General features: G+C 35.8%; 3 protein-coding genes across 3 annotated transcripts; 2 read left to right on the forward strand and 1 right to left on the reverse strand.

Moving 5' to 3' along the window:
- Window positions 1-3,483: 3,483 nt before the first annotated feature.
- On the forward strand, window positions 3,484-7,552 carry RDR2 (RNA-dependent RNA polymerase 2). The gene is made up of 4 exons (XM_079044488.1): window positions 3,484-4,189; window positions 4,285-6,179; window positions 6,260-6,410; window positions 6,722-7,552. The coding sequence occupies exons 1-4, from the start codon at window positions 3,650-3,652 to the stop codon at window positions 7,487-7,489; spliced, it is 3,354 nt and encodes a 1,117-aa protein (XP_078900614.1). The 5' UTR covers window positions 3,484-3,649; the 3' UTR covers window positions 7,490-7,552.
- A 5,443-nt stretch (window positions 7,553-12,995) lies between these two features.
- On the reverse strand, window positions 12,996-13,481 carry LOC145105261 (uncharacterized). The gene has a single exon (XM_079042391.1). The coding sequence runs from the start codon at window positions 13,479-13,481 to the stop codon at window positions 12,996-12,998; it is 486 nt and encodes a 161-aa protein (XP_078898517.1).
- Window positions 13,482-19,916: 6,435 nt separating this feature from the next.
- Window positions 19,917-21,308, forward strand: LOC145107586 (uncharacterized). The gene is made up of 4 exons (XM_079044489.1): window positions 19,917-20,341; window positions 20,494-20,574; window positions 20,650-20,789; window positions 20,901-21,308. The coding sequence occupies exons 1-4, from the start codon at window positions 20,027-20,029 to the stop codon at window positions 21,136-21,138; spliced, it is 774 nt and encodes a 257-aa protein (XP_078900615.1). The 5' UTR covers window positions 19,917-20,026; the 3' UTR covers window positions 21,139-21,308.
- The last annotated feature ends 842 nt before the right edge of the window (window positions 21,309-22,150 follow it).

Raw genomic sequence — 22,150 nt, forward strand, 5'->3', positions numbered from 1 at the left:
AAGTTATGTAATTTCAATATTGTAAAAGGGTCGGTTTAATGGATCGGGTATTCATTGATTTGGTGGATATGGGTGTGGATTCGATTACTCAAAACCCTTTAGGGTTACTTTTAGCTCATACATCAAAACCACTATATGTAATACCACATAAACATGGATTTATCATATACATACATCCCAAAATGGTATAATGCAAGATTTTATATATTAGGACCGGGTAGGTTACATACGGTCAACTTCATTCAATTGCTAACAATAATTTTTTTGGACATCACTGAGCAACAATCTATAACCAAGTACAAAACTTCTTGATCACATCCTATCAAGACGTACTCGTTCCATGAACTATCTAATATATTACAGATAGGGGTGCAAACGAGTCAAGCTACTCGTGAGCTACTCGAGATCGAATCGTTAAAAGCTCGACTAGAATTTTAAACGAGTTCAAGCTTAATATTAGGTTTGCTTATTAAACGAGCTCGAGCTCGAGCCTCTGTTACTTGGCTCGATTAGGCTCGCGAGCCTAAATGAGCCTACATATATCTAATAAAAAAATTATTTTTATTTTTATATATTAAAATAAATAATAATTTAATAAATACCATGTTAGGAAATTAGAATATATTGTATACGAGCCGAGCCCAAACCGAGCCCAAGCCCGTATAATTCTTAACGAGCCGGTCTCGAGCCTTGTACCACAATGCTCGAAATGAGCCGAGCTCGAGCTCGAGCCTATAAATATTTAAACGAGCCGAGCCCGAGCTTGGTCAGGCTCGAGCTCGGCTCGGCTCGTTTGCAGCCCTAATTACAGATCTAAACCTAAACCCAATCCATCAAAATATATGTTTCTGCTACTTCACAAACAATTATCTTCCATCACTAGAATAAAATGTAGCTTCTAAGACTAACCCCAAGAACCTAGACAAACAATACACACTGATGTAGCTTCAACTTGTAGTTGTGATAGTGAAGCTTATAGTTAAAAATCACTATCTTTGGATTAATATCCTTGTATGCTACATTCACAGTCTTCGTCTCATCCTTGACTTCATATTTGAACATGGAAATTTCCAACGACATTTCAAGACATGATATCTCGATATCACGAAGATCGTCAGATGACCATTTGTGTTGTTATCATTGTAGGTGAAGCTTCCGTCTAATGGCATGGTGTATAACAAAGGGGTATAAGGTATTTTTCTAGAAAAAGATAAAGAGGTTTTGGGTTGTAATCAGATTAGAGCATCAAATCCATTTATAGTGGGGGCACACCAACTTGAGACCAAGAAAAAATAGTAACCTTGATGACTAGGCGACCACATATCTAACACACTAGACGTTGGCTATTCATCCACACAAGCTCCGTTTAATATGTAGCATATGAAACTGGACAAGGAACGTAACGATGGCCAAATAAGTAGGTCTACACTCATATTGTTCCCTAATAAAGCAAGAAAAAAAAAGTTAAGGGACTTTTTAAACCAATTCGAAAAACTTTCTTACCTAATAGTGATATTCTCCCCATTAACAAATTAAAAGAAATATGATTAAAATCATTATATATGAATAATGATTGTCACATCTAGGACAATGTTTGACAAAACTAGCTGATGGCCGGTAACAAGTAGCTGTTAGTTGGTGGGTGGAAATTATAGATTTTATTCATACATAAAAATTTGATAAAAATAATTATTAACTTTTAAATATATAAAATTATTTTAAAACTAAAAACTAAAAACTCTCTAAAATTAAAAAAAAAAACTTACCAAAACTATTTGAGGTTTTATGTAGAAAAGTCTTATTATTTTGGAAGAATATTTTGATAAAATCCTAAAAAATATCAGAAAAATCTCATTTTTTGGAAACTTATATAATTTGTCATTTCCTGTTAAATGAAAAAAAACTTTTTCATTAATTTGTATAAAATATTGAATAATCGAAATATTAATGTTAAAAGATAAAATTTAAAACTTTATCAAAAAATTTCCAAAAAAATAAATACATAAATTTAAACTATACAACTTAAAAGTTGTTTATAGAGTAAATTACACGATTCATCCCTAGTAGTGTAAGTGTCAAACTGTACGTTTAGTCCCTATTTTTAAAAATTAACTTGGACCGTCCTTTATGTCGTTAAAAGTTGCACGCTTCGTCTCCGACGTGATTGAAATGACTCTTTTCCATTTATTTTTTAAATGTTTATTGATTTTGAGTTTTTTATTGAAAAAGAAATAAAAGTGGGCCCACACCTTTTTATACTTTACCCTCTTCAACCTTTCTCTATCAAAATCAAACGAATAGGAGCTTCTTCTCCCCCTTCCCTTCTTCTCAATTCTCACAGCATCCTCCGACAACCTTGTGTCATCGTCGGAATTATCTAAGCGCAAAATCTTACAAAAATCTAGCAAACTCCCACTGTCAGAAATGTCCAACCTTTAAGACCTCGTCTTATTCCCGAAAGTTTCTGTCCCTTTGAAGAAATTGGAAATGCTAGGGCTGTATCAGGTGAATAAAACCACCAGCACCATCACTTTTAATCACCGTCGCCGTCAAGAGAGGCAGCTTCACCAGAACTGTTTCCCTTCCTCTTTCTCCGCCTATCTCCTTCCCATCTCACTCTCTCTGTCTCGATTGTGGGCTTGATTTTCAGATTCGATTGTGGGTTTGATTTTGAGTTCAATTTTCTGTTTGATTTCAGCTTACATTTTGAGTTCCAAGTTGGAATTTAGGTTTCATTTTAAGTATCAAGTTTGATTTCGGTTTTTAGGTTTAATTTCAATTTTAATTTTGAGCTTCATGTCTACTTTCGGTTTTAGTATTGAGTGAGATCATTTTGAGCTTTAGGTTCTTGAACGATAATGATTCACTTATGAGTGATTTCAATTTTGATTTTAAGCTTCAAGTTTTGAGTGATTTACTTCGACAGTTGGCGTCGCCGCGACGAAGTGGGAGAAGTGAGTCGTGAGGGTAAGGGTTATATGAGAGATGTTTGATGGTGTGGCTGGTCCAGGTCGGTTGTTATTGGTAATGAGAGACGGATGGTTTCCGATGGAGATGGAGATTGTTTCCAATGGAGATGCAGGTCAATGTCGACAGGGTTGTGTTTAGGGGTTTAGAGGACATAAGATGGAAATGGTAAAAGGAGGTGGGGTGAACCCACAAGTTTAAATCAAACATTTTTTCTAATAATTATAAATAATTAGTAATCTGAAAAAGAAACAAAAAAGGCATTATAGTAATTTTATGTCTATAAGTGACGACGCGTGCAACTTTTAACGATATAAATGACAATCCGACCAAAGGGCTTGTAGCCCATTGGTATCCGGTGTTGCCCTTCCTCCTTGAGGTTGAGGGTTCAAGTCCTGTCGTGAACAAATATGAATTTAAGGAGATTTACCGTTTAAAAAAAAAAAAAATTTGACAATCGGCGTTAATTTTTAGAAATAAGGATTATATTAATTTTATTTTATTTTTAAATTTTTTTTATTCGAATCATAAAAGTACCATATTTCGATGACGCAAGGGTAGCTTTCCTTTCGATGGATTCTTTTCACTTGCCTTTCTTACTGTTTATCTGAAGAACAGAACCCCAAAAACCCCTCTAAAACCACCTACTGCTGATCGTCGATCATCATCTTTCTCTTCAAAAATGGCGGTAGAACAGAGAGACACAGCCACCGTCCGAGTCTCAAACATTCCCCGATCAGTCACCGCCAAAGACCTCCTCGACTTCCTCGAACGCCACACCGGAAAATCCACGGTATTCGCCTGCGAAATCTCCTCCGATCACAAGAACTGGAAGTCCAGAGGATTTGGTCGTGTCCAGTTCGAAACCCTAGGATCCAAATCCAAGGCGATGTCCCTTTCCCGACAGGGCGCCCTCTGCTTCAAGGGTTTCAACCTTTCCCTCTCTCATTCCCTCGATGACGTCATCTTCCGGCCGGTAGACCCCCATAATCGGTTCGAACAAGGCTTTTTGCGAACTGGGTTGTTGCCAAAAATGGATTGCATGTGTGTCTTGGAGTCCTGGGAAGGTGTTAAAACTTATGTTTTGCCTGAAAGGAAGAGTCTTGAGTTTTGGGTGACACATTCTGGGGATTTTTATAGATTAGAGTTGCAGTTTAGTGATGTTCTGGAGGCTTCTCCTTGCTGTATTGATAGCGAAGAACCCATTGCAGTTCTTCTAAAGGTATGCAATCTGTTTCTTTTTTTGTTAACATTGATGTCACTTTATGGAACCTGGTGAACATTGAACTTATTATCGAATCTGTGTTTACTTTGTAGCTCAAACATGCTCCAAAGCTATACCAGAGACTATCAGGATTCAAAGTCTCACCAAGATTCACCTCCGATCGCTACCATATCTGCAAGGAAGAATTTGAGTTCACATGGGTTCGAACCACAGATTTCTCCAGCAAGAAATCCATCGGTCAGTCATCTACATTATGTTTGGAGTTCAAACATGGATCTCCAGCCTTAGATAGCTTCAAAACTTTGCCTTTTTATATCAAAGATCTGATAAAGTTGTCAATGAGAGAAGGCCAACAATTTCATACTTCATCTGACATAGTCCCCCTCATAAAATGTCCACCAGAGTTGAACTTACCATACGAGATCCTCTTTCAACTCAACTCTCTGGTTCAAACTCAAAAACTAAGTCTTCCTTCAGTAGATCACGATCTAATCGAGTTCATAATCAGTCAAGATTCAGAGTCCATCATGACTATTTTAAAGAGAATGCATAAATCCCATGTCACTTGCTACAACCCCATCGAGTTCATCAAAGAAAAGCTCGACACCAAGGGTAAAACCGTCAAAATCTCAGATACCAAATCAACAAATCAAAACAAGATTATGAGCATTCATAGAGTTTACATCACCCCATCAAAGATTTACTGCTTGGGTCCTGAACTCGAGGCTTCAAATTACATAGTCAAGCATTATTCTGAATATTCTTCTGATTTTCTAAGAGTAACATTTGTTGATGAAGATTGGGGTAAAATTCAGCCAAATGTCATCTCAATTAACCTCCAACAAGGAATCTTCGCGAAGCCTCACCATACCAAGGTGTACCATCGCACACTTGATATTATGCAAAACGGGGTTACAATAGGATCAAAACATTTTGAATTTTTAGCATTTTCTGCAAGTCAACTCCGGTCAAACTCTGTATGGATGTTTGCTTCTAACAAACACGTGACAGCAGAAAGTATAAGAAAATGGATGGGGTGTTTCACAAGTATAAAAAGTGTATCAAAATGTGCTGCAAGAATGGGACAATTATTTAGCACATCTAAACAAACAATCGAAGTGTTACCACATCATGTCGAGGTAATTCCCGATATCGAAGTCAAAACCGATGGTGTTGACTATTGTTTTTCAGATGGAATTGGGAAAATTTCTCTTTCTTTCGCAAAAGAAGTTGCTTCAAAATACGGATTAAAACATACCCCTTCAGCTTTCCAAATCCGATATGGTGGATATAAAGGCATCATTTGTGTCGACCGAAATTCATTCAAAAAACTATCTTTACGTAAAAGCATGCTCAAATTTGACTCAAAAAACCGAATGCTAAATGTCACAAAACATAGCGAGTCACAATCTTGTTACTTAAACCGTGAAATTGTTACCCTTTTCTCAACTTTGGGTGTGAAAGATGATGCTTTTTTGGCATTACAAGATTTACAACTTAAAGTTCTAAACGCGATGTTCTATAGTCGAGAGGATGCACTTGTGGTTTTGGATGGTTTGGGGAATTATGATGTGAAAGATATTCTTGTAAAGATGTTGCTTCAAGGTTATGAGCCGAATCGGGAACCATATCTTTCAATGATGCTTCTTTCTCATCATGACAATTTGCTTTCGGATCTTAGAACGAGGTGTCGGGTTTTTGTCCCAAAAGGGCGGATTCTTGTCGGGTGTTTGGATGAATCCGGGGTTTTGGATTATGGACAAGTTTATGTTAGAATCACATTGACAAAGTCGGAATTACGATTCCGGGATCAAAAGTTTTTCAAAAAGATGGATGAGGCTACATCAGTGGTAATGGGGAAAGTAGTGGTTACAAGAAATCCGTGTCTTCACCCTGGAGATGTGAGAGTGCTTGAAGCTGTTTATGAGATTGCTTTAGATGAGAAAGATTATAAAGATTGCATTGTGTTTCCTCAAAAAGGAGAGAGGTAATGAATGATTGATTCTTGCTTTTTATAAAGTTGAAAACGTTTTTTGTAATTATGATTTGGTGTTTTTTTTTTAACAGGCCTCATCCGAATGAATGCTCTGGTGGCGATCTTGATGGGGATTTGTATTTTGTTAGCTGGGATGAATCTTTAATCCCACCTCGAACCGTGACTCCTATGGACTACACTGGTCGAAGACCACGTTTGATGGATCATGACGTTACGTTAGCGGTAATTTAAAATTCTAGTAGCCAAAATATCATATGATTTGGAGCATTTTAATGCTCCAATCATCTGATATCGGATGGCCAGAGCATAGAATGTTCCGGTCATCCAGAGTGGATGGCTTATGCTAAAGCCATCTAATCTTTATTTTCCATCATATACCGGATGGGCGGAACATTTTTATGCTCCGGCCATCCGAGTTATATGCTCCAGTCATGTGGATATCGGATATCCAGATGACTGGAGCATATGGAGCATTTATGCTCCCGTTGACAAAAAGATAATACAAAAACTGAAAATTGCTAAACCCGATGCAGGAAATCGGGAAGTTTTTTGTGGATTACATGACAAACGATACACTCGGAGCAATCTCGACTGCACATTTGGTTCATGCAGATCGTGAACCCGAGAAAGCATTAAGCTCAAAATGTCTCCAATTAGCTACACTTCACTCAATGGCGGTTGATTTTGCCAAAACAGGAGCACCAGCCGAAATGCCTAGGGGTTTAAGACCACATGAGTTCCCCGATTTCATGGCGCGGTGGGACCGACCCATGTACATCTCCCAAGGACCACTCGGGAAACTTTATCGTGCCACAAAAGAATCCGAGCATCTCAAAAACTCGGCTTCTGCTTATTCAACGGAATCCATTCAAGATTCTTATGATCAAGATCTTGAAGTCAACGGCTTTAAGGAGTTGACCGAGATGGCATTGATGCACAAAGAGATGTATCTTGATGCTTTGACTAGTTTAATGAATTATTATGAAGCAGAAACTGAAGACGAGATTTTGACGGGTAATATACGGAATAAGTCATCGTATTTGCAACGGGATAATCGGAGGTATGGGGAGACAAAAGATCGGATTTTGGTGGCGGTTAAGAGTTTGCATAAGGAGGCGAGAGGGTGGTTTGAGGGTGCGTGTAAGGCGGAGGATCACCAGAAGTTGGCGGCTGCGTGGTATCATGTTACTTATCATAGGGATTATTGTAATGGAAGTGTCAAGTGTTTGGGGTTTCCATGGATTGTGGGTCATATTTTGTTGGAGATTAAGTCGATTAATGGTAGGAACATGTTGATGTGAAAATTGGTATTGTGAAATGTGACTTTTGTAATGTGTTTGTTGAATTGAAACTGAATTTGCTGATGTTGTTAGCTTTCATCAAACTGATGCTACGATTTGTATTACTACTTCAGAATCATGCACTATGTTTTTCATCCATCCAAAAAAGTGTGACATCAATTTTATTTATATGAATAGTATAGTAATATCTGTTTTTATATAAGGGAGTAGGTTAGTCAAAATTTGGTTTGTATTTCCAGTTTGTTGTATTGAAATAGATTTATGAGTTCACTTTTTCTTAGAGAATAGAAGTATAGAACCTCGGGCAACCTCTCCAACTAACATTGAGTCGTTTAGGTTGTTGTGACTAGCCCATTTGTTCCATAACTATCAAAAGTAACATATACTGCCAACAAAATAATAACATCCCAATTAAGCTCATAAACATTAAAGACATAAACCACATTAAAGTACATTTGCGACTAAAAACAAAATCATAGAAGCAACAGTTGAATATATAATAAAGTGGCAATAAATTGAGCTATGAAAAACTAATTTTCTTAAATAAACGGTTAAGTTGGGTGGTTATTATTGAAAGGTTTGTTGAGGTTTGAAATTGGTAGTTAAAGTCATAAATGACATAAATACAATGGGTTCAAAGAATATAATACCAGACTTATATTAGTTCAACATTGGGTAAATAGCACAAAAGACACTAAGTTAACACCAAAATTCTAATCTGACACTGTGTTATTTTTTGTCTCAAATTTGACACCGTGTTTTCCAATTTGTTACAATTCTGACCACTTGACCAGTCAACCCGGTTACTTGCTGGTGTGGCATGATGACGTGACATGCTGACGTGTCAAAATTGATTTTTTTTTTCACAAAAGGCACTAAGTTTTCACTTTTTTTGATTTTGACATTAAATTTATTTTATTTTTTTTTCAATTTTGACACTCTATTTTTTAATATTTTAAACCGTATACATACATTTTTTTCATTTAAAAACCATATTTTTATATAAATACAAGATTCTTTATTTATTTATTATTATTTTTTACATTCAAACCATAATGTTATGGATAAATATGTATTTGTTATATAATAACCGTATTTTATATTAAATACACAAGTTTAAAATGAGTTTGGAGGTTTGGAGGCGTGTAGTCGATTAAGGCCCAGAGGTCAGATTTGCAACCCGTGAAATTTTTACATCTAATATAATATTCATAATATTAATAGGAACGTCTTAATTCGCATGGTGTGACTCCCATTAAATCATATTTATCAACTCATTTTTTTCAAAAATATGCGTGAATGATAAATTTTACCATTATTACATCTATTTTAGTATTCACAGAAGATTTTGGTATTTTGTTCTATATTTATCACCTCTTCTTCAATGCTTCAAACGAACGTTAGATGTGACATCATTATATACCTAGTATAATTATTTTAATCTTAAATAAAAATATGTGTAAAATCTACAACAAAAAATAAAATAAATAATATTTCATAAGCGATAATTGATAAAATTTTGTTATTCTTATTCAAAGTTTATGGTTATTTTGGTTCTAATGATATAACTAAAAATATTTATACGTAACATATGTTTTCAATGTTAAAAAAACATTGTATTTATATAAAAATATGGTTTTTAAATGAAAAAAAAATGTATTTATATGGTTTAAAATGTAAATAAATTTTTTTATACGGGTTCAAATGGAAAATGGTCAACATTGAACAAAATTAGAAAAAATAATATTCGATTTGGAATAAAAAAAATAGAGTGTCAAAATTGAAAAAAAAAACGTAGTGTCAAAATCGAAAAAATGAAAACTTAGTGTCTTTTGTGGAAAAAATATCAATTTTGACATGTCAGCATGCCATGTCATTAAAACTGACATGTCATCATGCCACATCAGTAAGTAACCGGGTTGACCGATCAAGTGGTCAGAATTGTAACAAATTGGAAAATACTGTGTCAAATTTGAGACAAAAAATAACAGTGTCAAATTAGAATTTTGGTGTAAACTTGGTGTCTTTTGTGTTATTTACCCTTCAACATTTGTTTTAGTTAATGTATTTTTCTTATGTAAAAAGTAATATACTCTAATTTTTGCAATTTTTTTTAGAATGACTGAATTTCATAAACTGGCAAACATCTAGAACAAGAAAGGAACAATTACAAAGATATAATAAGACCAACTTTTGTAACCAAGAAACTCAATGGATTTTATGTTTATGATTCCTATGAGTAAACCAATTAAGGAGTCCCTTCGGTACTTTTGATCCGAAAACCAAGACATTATGGTAACTTCCAAAGAGCCCACAAAGTCGTCATAATGACTGCATCTAGACCTGTCAATGGAGCGAGTTTTGATCCTGATTCGTTCCAAATCCATATAAATTTTACGGGTTTAGATTTTAATTTTCGATTCGTTTACTTGTTTGTGACCCATACCCTTTATCCTTTCATTAAATGGGTTAGGTATAGATCATTGTCGATTCGCTCTATTTATAACCCGCGCATTTATATATATATATATATATATATATATATATATATATGTATAACGCTAAAGTATGCAACTCTATGTCTAAGTAAAATATAATTCTTATTTTATTTGATTTTGAGTATTAAGTAATGTATATATTGTTGTAAGTAGACATTTTATCTTTTTTGATAAATATTATTTTCTAGCAAACATCAAAATTGTAAAATTGTAATATTGAAAAATGGTCGGGTTAATAGGTCAGATATTCGTTGATTCGGAGGATACGGGTATGGATTCGATTATTGAAAACCCTGAGGGTTATTAGAGTGGGGCGGGTCATGTTTTTAAATTTTTTAAAGGGTTTGGATCAATGGTGATTCGCTCCAGAACCGCCCTACTGAAAGGTCTAACTGCATCTAAGGTTGAACGTTTCGTACTAGACAAAGATATTGAATCCACCCAAATAACTCTCTAATTGATGCCATATTGAAAACATAAAATCCCACCAACAACCAAATGATTCACACTCTCATAGTGGTTCGTGTGTAGCTCGATAACCTTGTTTACAAATTTTAGTCTGGTTGGCACCTTGGTTTATAAAATCTTTCAGCCTAAAATCTTGATCTTTTTTTGGGTACAGATCTATTCCACCTTGTAGAATGGTTTCCAACTTCATGATTCTATCCAAGTACCATACATGTTTTTTTTTTTTTTTTTTTTTTTGCTGTTAGACCGAAGGCTCAAATGACCCAATAAGTGGACCATAATCGAGTATCGAGCATTTTCGACCTTCATTTTTCTACGTCAGTTCAAGATCCAACGATCACTAATCAAACATTCTTTATTTCTTTCCAACATGTATAGTCTAGGATACATCCCTTTTAAAGGATAATCACTAATCTAGACATCCTTCTAGAACTAAGTCCTCGAGCCATCCTTCACCCACTTTTGAAGAAACGAATGAAGAATAATTCCTTTTTCGTGTAACTGAGGTAATGAAACCAACTATTTTAGCCAACACCTCTTTTGAACTAGGTTCCTCTCCAATTGAACTCAAATTGTCACCACTTATAACATCTGTATTTCATAACATGTGCATTTCAAAAAGTATAATTCGTTACGGGACAAGTGGGAGAGGTAAAACATGAATCTTGCTTGAATGTGTGTATGAAAGGTGTATTGTTGTATAATTATGAAGTAGACTGAAGATATGATATATTCGTAAGTATGTTGTTATTATTAGATGAATGTGAAACATGTATATAAGAGACGCGACACGTATGGTCAAAGTCAACGGGTCAACACAAGTTAAATACAAAGACGTGACGCGTGTGTTGGATGTTGCGGCACATCAAGGTGTCTAGATGTTGGACACGTGTGGTGAGGTTGAGACACGTGACAGAAGGAAAGGAAGTGTAGTAAGTACCACGACACGTGGTAGCTCTAGACGGTGTTTGTGGTGAGGTCTCCTCCTCGGCTGACCATTTCTTTGGATCTCTTTTCCGAGTTAACCTATGATCTGCAGTCATCTCTCTCTATTAACACTGTAGTTGTTGTTCTTTTCGGAATTGACCCTGTTTGCCACAACTCGAGTCATCTTTCTTTCTTGGTGTCTTTCTCTCTTTCTCTGGACTCTTCCACCGCCAATTCAATGGTTGTCGTCGCCGCCACCCTTATCTTCTTCTACAATGGAATCGCATCTGGTTGCTGCTTCTTCTCTCTTCTTCACCGACGAGCAGTAGTTGTTAGCCGCCATCGTTAGAATCCTGTCTCCGCCGTTACCGTTGTAGTCATCTAGTTTTTATGTTTTGTTCTTTTGTTTATTTTTCCAGTTTAATTGTCTCCTCCCGATTAAAATGTTGTGGGATGTTAGTGATTAGGGTTTAGGCTCCTTTAGGGTTTAGCTATTACGATTTAGGTATTTTCTATATATTCTATGCTATTGTTTTTGAGTGATGAATAAATCTATTATCTTACAATTTAAAATAGCATGTTGGTTATAATGATATTTTTTATGTTAGTTTATTTGTCAACTATACAAAGAAGATGTTAAATACTCCTACAATTACAAATGTTGTTTACACTTACAAGCATTATTTTCTTTCAAAAGGCAAAATGCAAGTAAAAGTGTTATAATAAGAAACGTAACAAAAAAAAAGTTATTAAATATCCACGATCTAGTTAGGATACTACGTTGTTTTCACTTAAATATCCACGATCTAGTTAGCCTCAAGCCTTAAGGTCGATTTCTATAAAAATAAAGTATTTACAATTAACGTTGATCCCACTCACATTTCCTCGATGGCTTACATCCTAAATTGTCAAGTTGCCTCATTCCCTTTAACATACTTGACTTGCCTGTTGGAGCAAATATGTCTCTTTGTAGGAATTGGAAATGGGTGATTGATAAACTAAGGATCAAGAAAAACTAGAACTTTATCAACTGGCCGGAGGATTACCCTTCACCAAACATTTCTCTATTCAAAGCTCCGATCTCGGTCATTAAGAATTTGGAAAGCATTAGAAAAATATTTTTTATGGGGTGACAATGCTACAAGCAACAAAATATGTTGGTTTTTGGAACAATATTTGATATTGACATCTACATTGTAAGCGTATTTAAAGTCAAAGTGGGGAGAGGGAGTGAGACCCAATTCTGGAATGATAACTGGGATATTGTGCCTGTTGTTTCCAAAAAAAAAAAAAGCATATTTGTCGACAACCTTTTTAAAATTGTATCATCTTTAATTCGTTCCTTGAGTATATGGGTCCGAGTTCGTTATCCCATTGATTTACGAGAAAATTAATATTGAAGGAATCAGATTTAAGATTTACGCTACTCTATAATTATTATTCAATGAATTCTTAAAAATTTAAAGAAAAAGAGAATTTGATGCAGTCAGCAGCTCTGATTACAATCAAAGTCAAACTGGATCAAGTAAAACTTACGAAGGAATTTGATTGTGATCGTTAACAGCGTATACAATCCATCGTTAATCACGATAAAGAAAAACAAGCAGTAAAAATCACACAAAATTCAAACCAATTTCATCCTTACGCAGATCCACCGGCGTTTTGCCAATAACCGGAATCGTCGACGGCGGCAACACGTAGCGTGATGAGAAATTACGGATCATGTACTCGTTCTCCGTCTCCGGATCTCCGTTTTGCAATGGTCCTTGGTCGAAATTAAGCGCGTAACTAAGAGGATCATACTGGAACTTGGAAGTTTGTTTACCGAAGCTCTTGCTATGATTGAACCGCCGTATGAACGTTTTCCATCGTGGACCGGCAACGATCTCCGACCACTCACGAACCTTCATCAAGGCGGCGATTCCTCGTGACCACAGGGTTCCATTCGATTTGTTGTAATCGTCCTCCTCCTCCGAAGACGGAACTTTCCGCCACCGATAGGGTAGGCAGAAACAACAAGTTCGATCAGGGAAGAGTGTTTCTGAGGAGGATGGGGAGTTTTGGTAAGATTCAACGGCTCTAGGAGATAACTGAGTCATCATGATTAGATACAGAGGTGTATTCCACCTTGAAACCCTTGGATATGGCGGGGAGTACTGTGGGGAAGAGATATATACACAGACGAAGGGTTTAGTGCTAGTGTAGTGTAGGTGTTCTCTTTGCAACGGATAATTTTGGTGTATAATTTTTATATGTTAAAGCTTATAAAAATTATAAAAATGAGAAAATAAAATAAATAAAAGTTTTGAACGAAAGTGGTAAAGAGACAGCTATAGGGAATTTTATTGACTTGGTCCACTAAACCTAACGCTATAATTATTGGATGATTAAAATTAACGGCTGTCCCAGATTGGGTCCCTAGTCCCAACAACCCTTTTTGTCGCCTCTACGATTTATCGAATCGAAGTATAAAAATAAAACGATAGTCACTAAAATGTTTAAAATGAAAACCATAACATATATAATAAAATAATCATGTCGTAAAGTTTATCATCAAATAATCTTATAATTTGCAAAAAACAATAATCGTGAAAAATACTTGTAATCTGCGAATGACTTTTTGGAGGGAGACTATTTCTTGAAATTCGTTATGTTTACAAGTTAGTGTTTCTAGATAAAATAAAATAATCTTTATTATTTAGGTCGGTCAATATTCGTGAAATATTATTTTTATATGAAATAAATATTCTGTGATCTCTGTCGAAGAAATTGGATTAGAAAAAGACAGAAAAGATTAAAAAAAATTGTTGGTTCTAAATTTTTCACTTAATTGTAGGATTATAAATTAAGCAACTGGCAAAAAGCTAGCATCAAAATAAAAAAAAAATTACAAGGACATAGTGGTTAAAGCCGAATCCAAACAACCAATCAAGTTCAACTAGTTTTTAGGACTAGTACAATTATCAATTTACTTGATACTATCTAGTAAATAATTTATTTTCTTCCATTAGCTCTTTTTCTTTTTATAATTGCTATGGAGGGTCTTCATATTTCTATGGAGGCGGCTTGTGATCTTCACCATTTCCGAGGTCTTTCTCTCCCTAATAGCGATATTACTATTTCCCATCTTATGTATGCTGACGACGTTACTTTCATTGGTGAGTGGTCAGAGATAAATTTTATTAACCTTAATAGATTGCTTCGATGTTTTTACCTTGCTTCGGGGTTAAATGTGTTTTTGGAGTGGGTGTTAATAACTTGGAGATTGATAGGATGGCTAGTATCCTCAAGTGTGAACCCGCCTCGTTTCCTTTCACTTATCTTGGCTTACCGGTGGGGGCTAATATGAAGCTCTCTAAGAATTGGACCCTAGTGGTGGACAAACTTAGGACTAAGCTTTCGAAATGGAAAGCAAAGTCCTTATCTTTTGGAGGCCGACTCATACTCGTGAATTTGGTACGTAATAGTCCCCCTCTTTATTATTTCTCCTTGTTTCGGGCTCCTCGAAAAATTATCAATTTACTTGATAGTATTAGAATGCGCTTCCTTTAGGGTGGTGATGATGACAAGAAGAAAATAAATTGGGTAGCATGGGACGTGGTCACTAAACCTAAGGACAATGGGGGTCTTGGAGTGGGTTGTCTTGATTCCGCCAACTTGGCTTTACTTGCCAAGTGGTGATGGAGATTAAAAGGCGAGATTGATTCCTTTTGGTTTACTTGTATTCGATCTATTCATAATCTTAATCTCGTTGACGGTAAGCCTCTTGCTAAAATCTAAATACTTTTTAAATGGTGTATGGTATTATTACATTTCTTATATTGCTATTGAGTTAGAGGACAAGGGCATTTTTCTGTCCAACTTATTCAAAAGACTGGTTGACATTGGTGATAAGACATACTTTTGGAAAGACATGTGGCGTGACGATTATGTTTTGAAAGATATTTATCCTAATTTGTATGCTTTGGAAAAAAATAAAGATTGCTTAGTGAAGGAATGGATGAATCTAGGAGATGATATGGTGCCTGTGTGGTGTTGGGAATGGACTCGGCATGTGAGAAGAGGTAGGGAATCCATGCAATTCTCGGCTATGGTTGATTTGGTGGGTACTGTTCATTTTAATAGATGTCGTGACAGATGGCAGTGGACAGGGGATTCCAAAAACAATTTCTCTGTTAAAGCATTGAGACAATTAATTGATAGGTCCAGTGAGTCACATGACAACTTGATGAGGTGGGTGAATTGGATTCCGCTCAAGATCAATTGTTTTATTTGTAGATTGTTTAAAAATCGAATTCCTACATTCTGTAATTTGATAAAGCGTGGTATTGGCATTTCTTCAAATCTTTGTGCCTTTTGTCTTTCCTGTGAGGAAAGTATCGATCATACTTTTTTCTCATGTTCCTTTGTCGCATCTCGTTGGAAGTGGCTGGTGGAGTGGTCGGGTATCTTCAGGGATCAACCTTTTTCTTGCACAAGTATTATGGATATGATTAATTCGCATACAGGTGATACCCATGTTCGTAAAATGATTGTCCCTTGTTTACTCTACTTTATGGATGATTTGGAAGGCGCGTAATGGAATTGTCTTCAGAAATGAAAGGCGATCAGTTATGCTTTTGGCGGATGATATTAACATTAACACTTTCAGTTGGATTAAGAACATGTCCAAATTTTGTAATATTGATTGGTCTTTATGGTGTTTGTCACCTTTATCGAACTTTTCTTGTATTTGACTTCAGCTTCTCGCTTAAGTCCTTTTTTGTGCTAATATATTTGATTGCCGTTCAAAAAAACCCGCTAAACTATGACTAATCCCAAGAGAAGATTGTTGCGAATATCCATAAACAAGTCTTCAAATATCCATAAGAGCACCTAGTATGGGACCAATATTACCCCGTTAAGACTGAGGTGGCGTCCTTAACGACGTTATGACGCAAGGAACACCGCCCCTTGCTCGTTAAGGGGGCGCTATGGTGAACGTAGTTGTAACGAGAACGAGTGTAAACATGCAATTTGATTGGGCAACGGTAATATATGACCGTTTCAAAATTAAAATAATAATAATAATAACTTTTTTTACCTATAAATACCTACTATCTATCTTAATTTCTTTTCACACAATTTCAATTTCAATTATCTTCAAAAAAAATTATGGGCCCTTTCAACTTGTCCGACGATGACGATGACAATATATTCTTCAATATGATGTATCAGTACTACACTAACGAGATGTTACAACTAGACCCAACTCCACTACTCACAAGACGTGTGATGTTAAACAGAGATCGTGAAGTTGGAGCCGAATGTCTTATCGAGATTACTTTGCCGAAAATTGTGTGTACGGGTCAGATGAGTTCAAAAGAATATTTCGTTTGAGTAAGAATGTATTCCTACGTATCGCCAACGCCTTGGAAAGCAGGTATATTTTGTTTAACTTTAATACTTATTTTATCACAAAATAAATACAAAATTTTACATTATATACATGTTAGGTATGAATTTTTTTAATTGAGATATGATGCTAGAGGTAGGCGATGGTTTACAACGTTGCAGAAATGTGTTGCGACAATTTGTTTGATGGCTATGGGGGAGTCACCCGATACCATGAACGATTATATGTGAATATCCGAAAGAACTGCAATGGAGAGTTTGTATAGATTGTCAAGAGGTGTTGTTGAAACATTTGGAGACGTATATTTGCGGAAACCTTCGTTGCATGATTTACAAGAATTGTATGCGGCGCATGGAGAAAGACATGGGTTTCCAGGAATGATTGGAAGCATTATTGCACACACTGGAGATGGAAAAATTATCCAGTAGCATGGAAAGGGCAGTATGCAAGTGGTCATCACAGATCGCATTCGTTGGTATTAGAGGCTGTTGCTTCCCAATATTTATGGATTTGACATGCATTTTTTTTGGGGTTGCGGGTTCCAACAACGATGTCAATGTCCTTGATCAGTAACGAATATTTGACGATCTTTTGTTAGGAAAGGCACCGAACGTTCCTTTCACAGTGAATGAAAACGAATACAAGTTTAGGTATTACCTTACGGAAACAGTCGTCAAGGCATTTCGTCACCCGATCGAACCAAGAGATAAAATTTTTAAAAGAAAACAAAAAGGAGCACGTAAGGATGTGGAACGTGCTTTTGGAGTTTTTAAGGTGAAGTGTCACATAGTTGAATATGCGGCACGCTCATTAGACTTAAAAACACTACGATATATTATGTATATATGCATGTATCATAATGCATAATATGGTCGTAGAAGATCTAGGACGAAATATTGCACACTATATCACAATGGAGTCCAGATACATTCAATTTCAACCAGGAACAACAAAATATTTGCACAAAGTTATTGATATTCAGGACGCATATACATACAGACAACTTTGAGAAGACTTGACGGATTATATGTTCGACGGTAACGATGATGAATAGTATTGTTTAGGAAAATTAAATTATGTATTATTTTTGTCTTGTAATGTTTTTTTTATTTATAATCTGGATGTTATATCTATTTTTAGTGCAATGAATTTTCTTGTTTTTAAATATTATGTTTTAAAAAAATATATTTGTTTTGATTTAAAAAAAAATCGAAAAAAATAAAAAAGAAATCATGATATGAAAAATTAATAGGTGTTATAACATGCTCTTAACATGGTGACAATTTCCTCATTTGGTGTTATATCACCATTGCTTATGTGGCATGTGAGGTGACACCAATTTGTTGTTACATCTAATTGTGCACACCCAAATGTGGTTCGCCGTAGCATCAACATTTTTTTTTCAATCTTTTCTACTATCTTCTAATCCAATTTCTTTGAATCGATAACGAATTCACAAAAAATAATAATCTTAGAGCATTTCTTGTAGTTGAGAAGCATGGGAGAAGGTTAATGTTGGTTGGAAGTATTTGTCAGATTTGAATAACCTTGAATTAGAATTAAGGTATAATCGATAATGTGTTGACATGCATGACCCTGGCCGACCTAAGCGGCACCATAACTCCATAAGACATAAAGGTCTTTGGGGGAATCGTATTTAGCCTATTTACAATTAAAATGTATGATTTCAGGCCCATTTGTTTTTTTTCTTAGTAAATGTATACCTAGCTACCTAGTAGTATCAAGCAGTAGAAAAGGATAAGGTTGTGATAATCACAATTTCAATGGTCTGCGATAATCATTGTTCACGCCTTATAATCATGTCTATGTCAATCGATCAAAGTATGTCATTGCAGTTGTATGCGATAATCACGATTCAATAGTGAGTTACACGTACTTATCATCCCTCATCTTCTGGTTGCCTATGTTCATTATCTCCTCCATTCTTTATGTGAAGCTTGCTCATCAATAAACTCGTCTCAATATGTTGTTAGTACTTGTCTTTATTTTCTTTTATAATTTCATATATGTTGAAGATGGAATGGCGAAGGAGGAGGAGCAAATGGTTGACTAAAAACCTATTGCATGCTTCGAGATACTATGGGTGTAAACTGTTGAATTTCATGTGTCTATTGTCATTGTAAATTGTGAAACTAAGGGTTCATAATCATATACGACCAGGGCCGGTCCAAACGTATATGGGGTCTGGGGCGAAAAGAAAAAAAAGGTCCATTAAAGACAAAAACAATAAAGATTCAAAAAAAATATCATTTATTCTTCACTATAAATGCGTTCAATTAACAATAACAAGCAAACCAAATTATTTATCTTTTTAGCTAGTTTGAGTTTGAACCAACTTTAAGTCCTAAAAATCACTTAGGTAATAATTTTTTTATATACATAGCCCAGAAATTTTGGGCCCTCCTGGAGACGTGGGCCCTGGGCGGTCGCCCGGGTTGCCCACCGTTTGGACCGGCCCTGTATAGGACATTTGACAAAAACAAATGTGCTTCGACTTATTTATTCCAACTAGCGTAAATTTTGACTCTTGATAGTTGATACTAGTCAATGTGGGATTAGTCCACTTGGTAGAATTCTATTAACTTCATGATACTAACTTCTGACCACTCATTAACCGTTATAAAAAAAAAATAGTTGATGCTAGTTTTAATCATGACTCTTACACTAATTTGGCAATTACATCGACCACCATAGAGGTACAATTGGAAAGTATTCATCATTCAACACTTCAAAGGTTAACAAATAGAAAATTGTTGACCTTGAGCTGAACTTTTGAGTCTCTTCGACTTGCCTTCTTAAGTCCTTAAGTGCAAATCAATAATTTTGTCCATGTTTGTAGACAATTCTTTTTTAGTTTCATCGGACACATTTTATTCTATTATTTTGTTATGAACTTTTAGTGTTGATTTTTAGCCACCTTCAGTTAATCTTGTATCTTCAACGACTCCTCACTAGAGAACTTTTAGTGTTGATTTCTTAATATATAGATGTTCTTCACTTGTTCGTCTTTTATGTAAGAGTCTGAAGGTAATTTCAGTTCTTGAGGGGGCATTTATACATTATCTTAAACCTTGGGGGTAATTAAGTAATCCCTGGAAAATCTATAACGAAAACTCTGACTAGCCCAGGTCCCATGTCCCAGCTTTCCAAATCCCTTGATCGGGGTGGGTTTTTACCGACGATTAGATACTAGTTGTCCGGCAAATACACCGGAAACCCACCGGCGAAATGCCAGGACCAGGTCCACACATGATGTATGCTCTAGGTACAGGCCTGGCTCTCATGAGCGTCTCTAATGGCAGATTCAGCCCTCATCACTGCGTCGTATACGCACTCAACGCCTTTTTCGGCCCTGACATCGGGTCGTTCGCCGAGTGGCTGACGTCCACCGTTGGCTTGGGTGGTGTATTCGGATCCTCCGTCGAAACTTACATACACGATCCATTCTTTTACGTTTTGATCCTCGGCGTTCCTCTTTCGTTACTCTACGCTCGTGCTTCACGATTTTTCATCTCCAAGGGTTATCTCGATTCCATCTCAGGGGTCAGTTTATAGGTTTGCGATTCTTTGCTGTAATTTATCTTCAATTTGACAAACAACATAGCATGATTATATCTTTCCATTATATTGTTTTTGTGCCCTAAAATTCAACGAGCTCTTACAATATTTTCACTGTTTCGGATGCTCTGGTGCAGATCCCCCTTACCTTGAACCAATGTTTCTTGCTCATATCAGCTGGTTCTTTATCCCACTTCTTCTTAGATCACCTGTTTGAGGTAATTTCAGGTGTACATAATAATAGAGGCAAAAATGATAAGAGTTATTAGTTAATCAGAGATCAAATATGGCAGGAAAATGGGCATTCAACCATGTACACTTGGATACTGAGTACTGGTTGGTGGAAAGGTCGTGCTCCTGTCAATCCAGATGCTGTTGTTGTAATTGGATTTCTCTGCACCTGCTTAATAATCGGCTTCTTTCGAATCAACAGGTGCTTCTTTTTAACCTTATGATCTGAAATCTTAAACCACATTTATGTTTTTTTTTTGTCATATATCTTGATTTGGGGTTCAATCGAGTTTCATTTTTTGTTTCTATTTAGGATAAAGGCTGAAAAATCTATCAGAAAACAATTGATTAACTCTGCTAAGCTTCTGATAGCGATTGCTAGTGTCTACTGCTTATGGTGTGCGAGCCAAATATACATGGTGAATCCTCCAAGACCAGCAGTTGGTGAAGAAGCAGATCTTGGAGTGATTTTGTTTCTAGCTGTTTACTTCTTTCTTCCACATAGCTTATGCATCATGTCAATGAACCAGGCTGAACGACTCCCTCTTTAGCAATGCCCTTCGTTCATTGTAATATTCTCAACATGAATTTTTGAAACATTCATGTGCTTTTTTTGGTGGTCTTGTAGAGAAATTGTGTGTTTTTTTTTTTTTTTTTTGCCTATAACTCTTGTATGCTGTTGTTGGTGTTAGAGATGTAATGGACTTAACGTGTAAGAAGACTTGATCCCTATAGATAAATAGGGGTAGTGGGTAGAGAGGCGCCCAAAAGGCCCTATTGTGAAGTTTGGGCTTGGGTCAAAAATCCCGGTTATAATGGGCCTGCTTATGACTATGTACATTAAAATAATCATATTTTGAGGTGAAATATCACCATCAAACCATCTTTTCCAGACTTTAACCAAATGGCCACAAGTAGTGCAAAACTACAAACACGAACTCGCAAGAAACCTTGATATATATGATCAGAAAGCAAACCGATAAACTTTTGTGATATTAATTTGTTCTTCGTGTATTCTAGTAGTTAATAGCAGTGAAACCCAAAAGAGTAATGAACTTTAATGGACAGCCCTATATGTACTCTACCACAAATATCTAATCAGCAAACCAGCTTAAAAGAAGACAAACATATATGCAATGTAACAACCCACATGTGAACACCCAAACCAAAGGGACCTCCACTTGCAGAATGCAGCAGTTAAACTTAAACATGGCACATGAATGAGGCATTAAGATACAACCACAATTCCATTAGTTATGCATATGCCCATTGCCAGTTAATTCAAATCGAACATACACAACCCACAGAAAAACAGATAAACGTTGATCAAAATTGTGATTTTCTCTTAAGCTTATTAGATTACACAAATTTCAGTCATATTGTATGATAATGGTTTTCTTCAATAAAATTCAAGCCTTAATTGATCATATATCTTCTTTCTTTAGATCTAGATTGATTATCGAATCAATCATATACCTTTGTTTAACATAACACAAGGTGCTACAAGGACTTGTTATTAATCCCACTTCTATACAAAACACAAGGATGCTGCCTATTATCATC

This window comes from Lactuca virosa, chromosome 4 (genome assembly GCF_052849685.1).
Source record: "Lactuca virosa cultivar CGN04683 chromosome 4, Lactuca_virosa_CGN04683_v6, whole genome shotgun sequence".
NCBI lineage: Eukaryota > Viridiplantae > Streptophyta > Magnoliopsida > Asterales > Asteraceae > Lactuca > Lactuca virosa.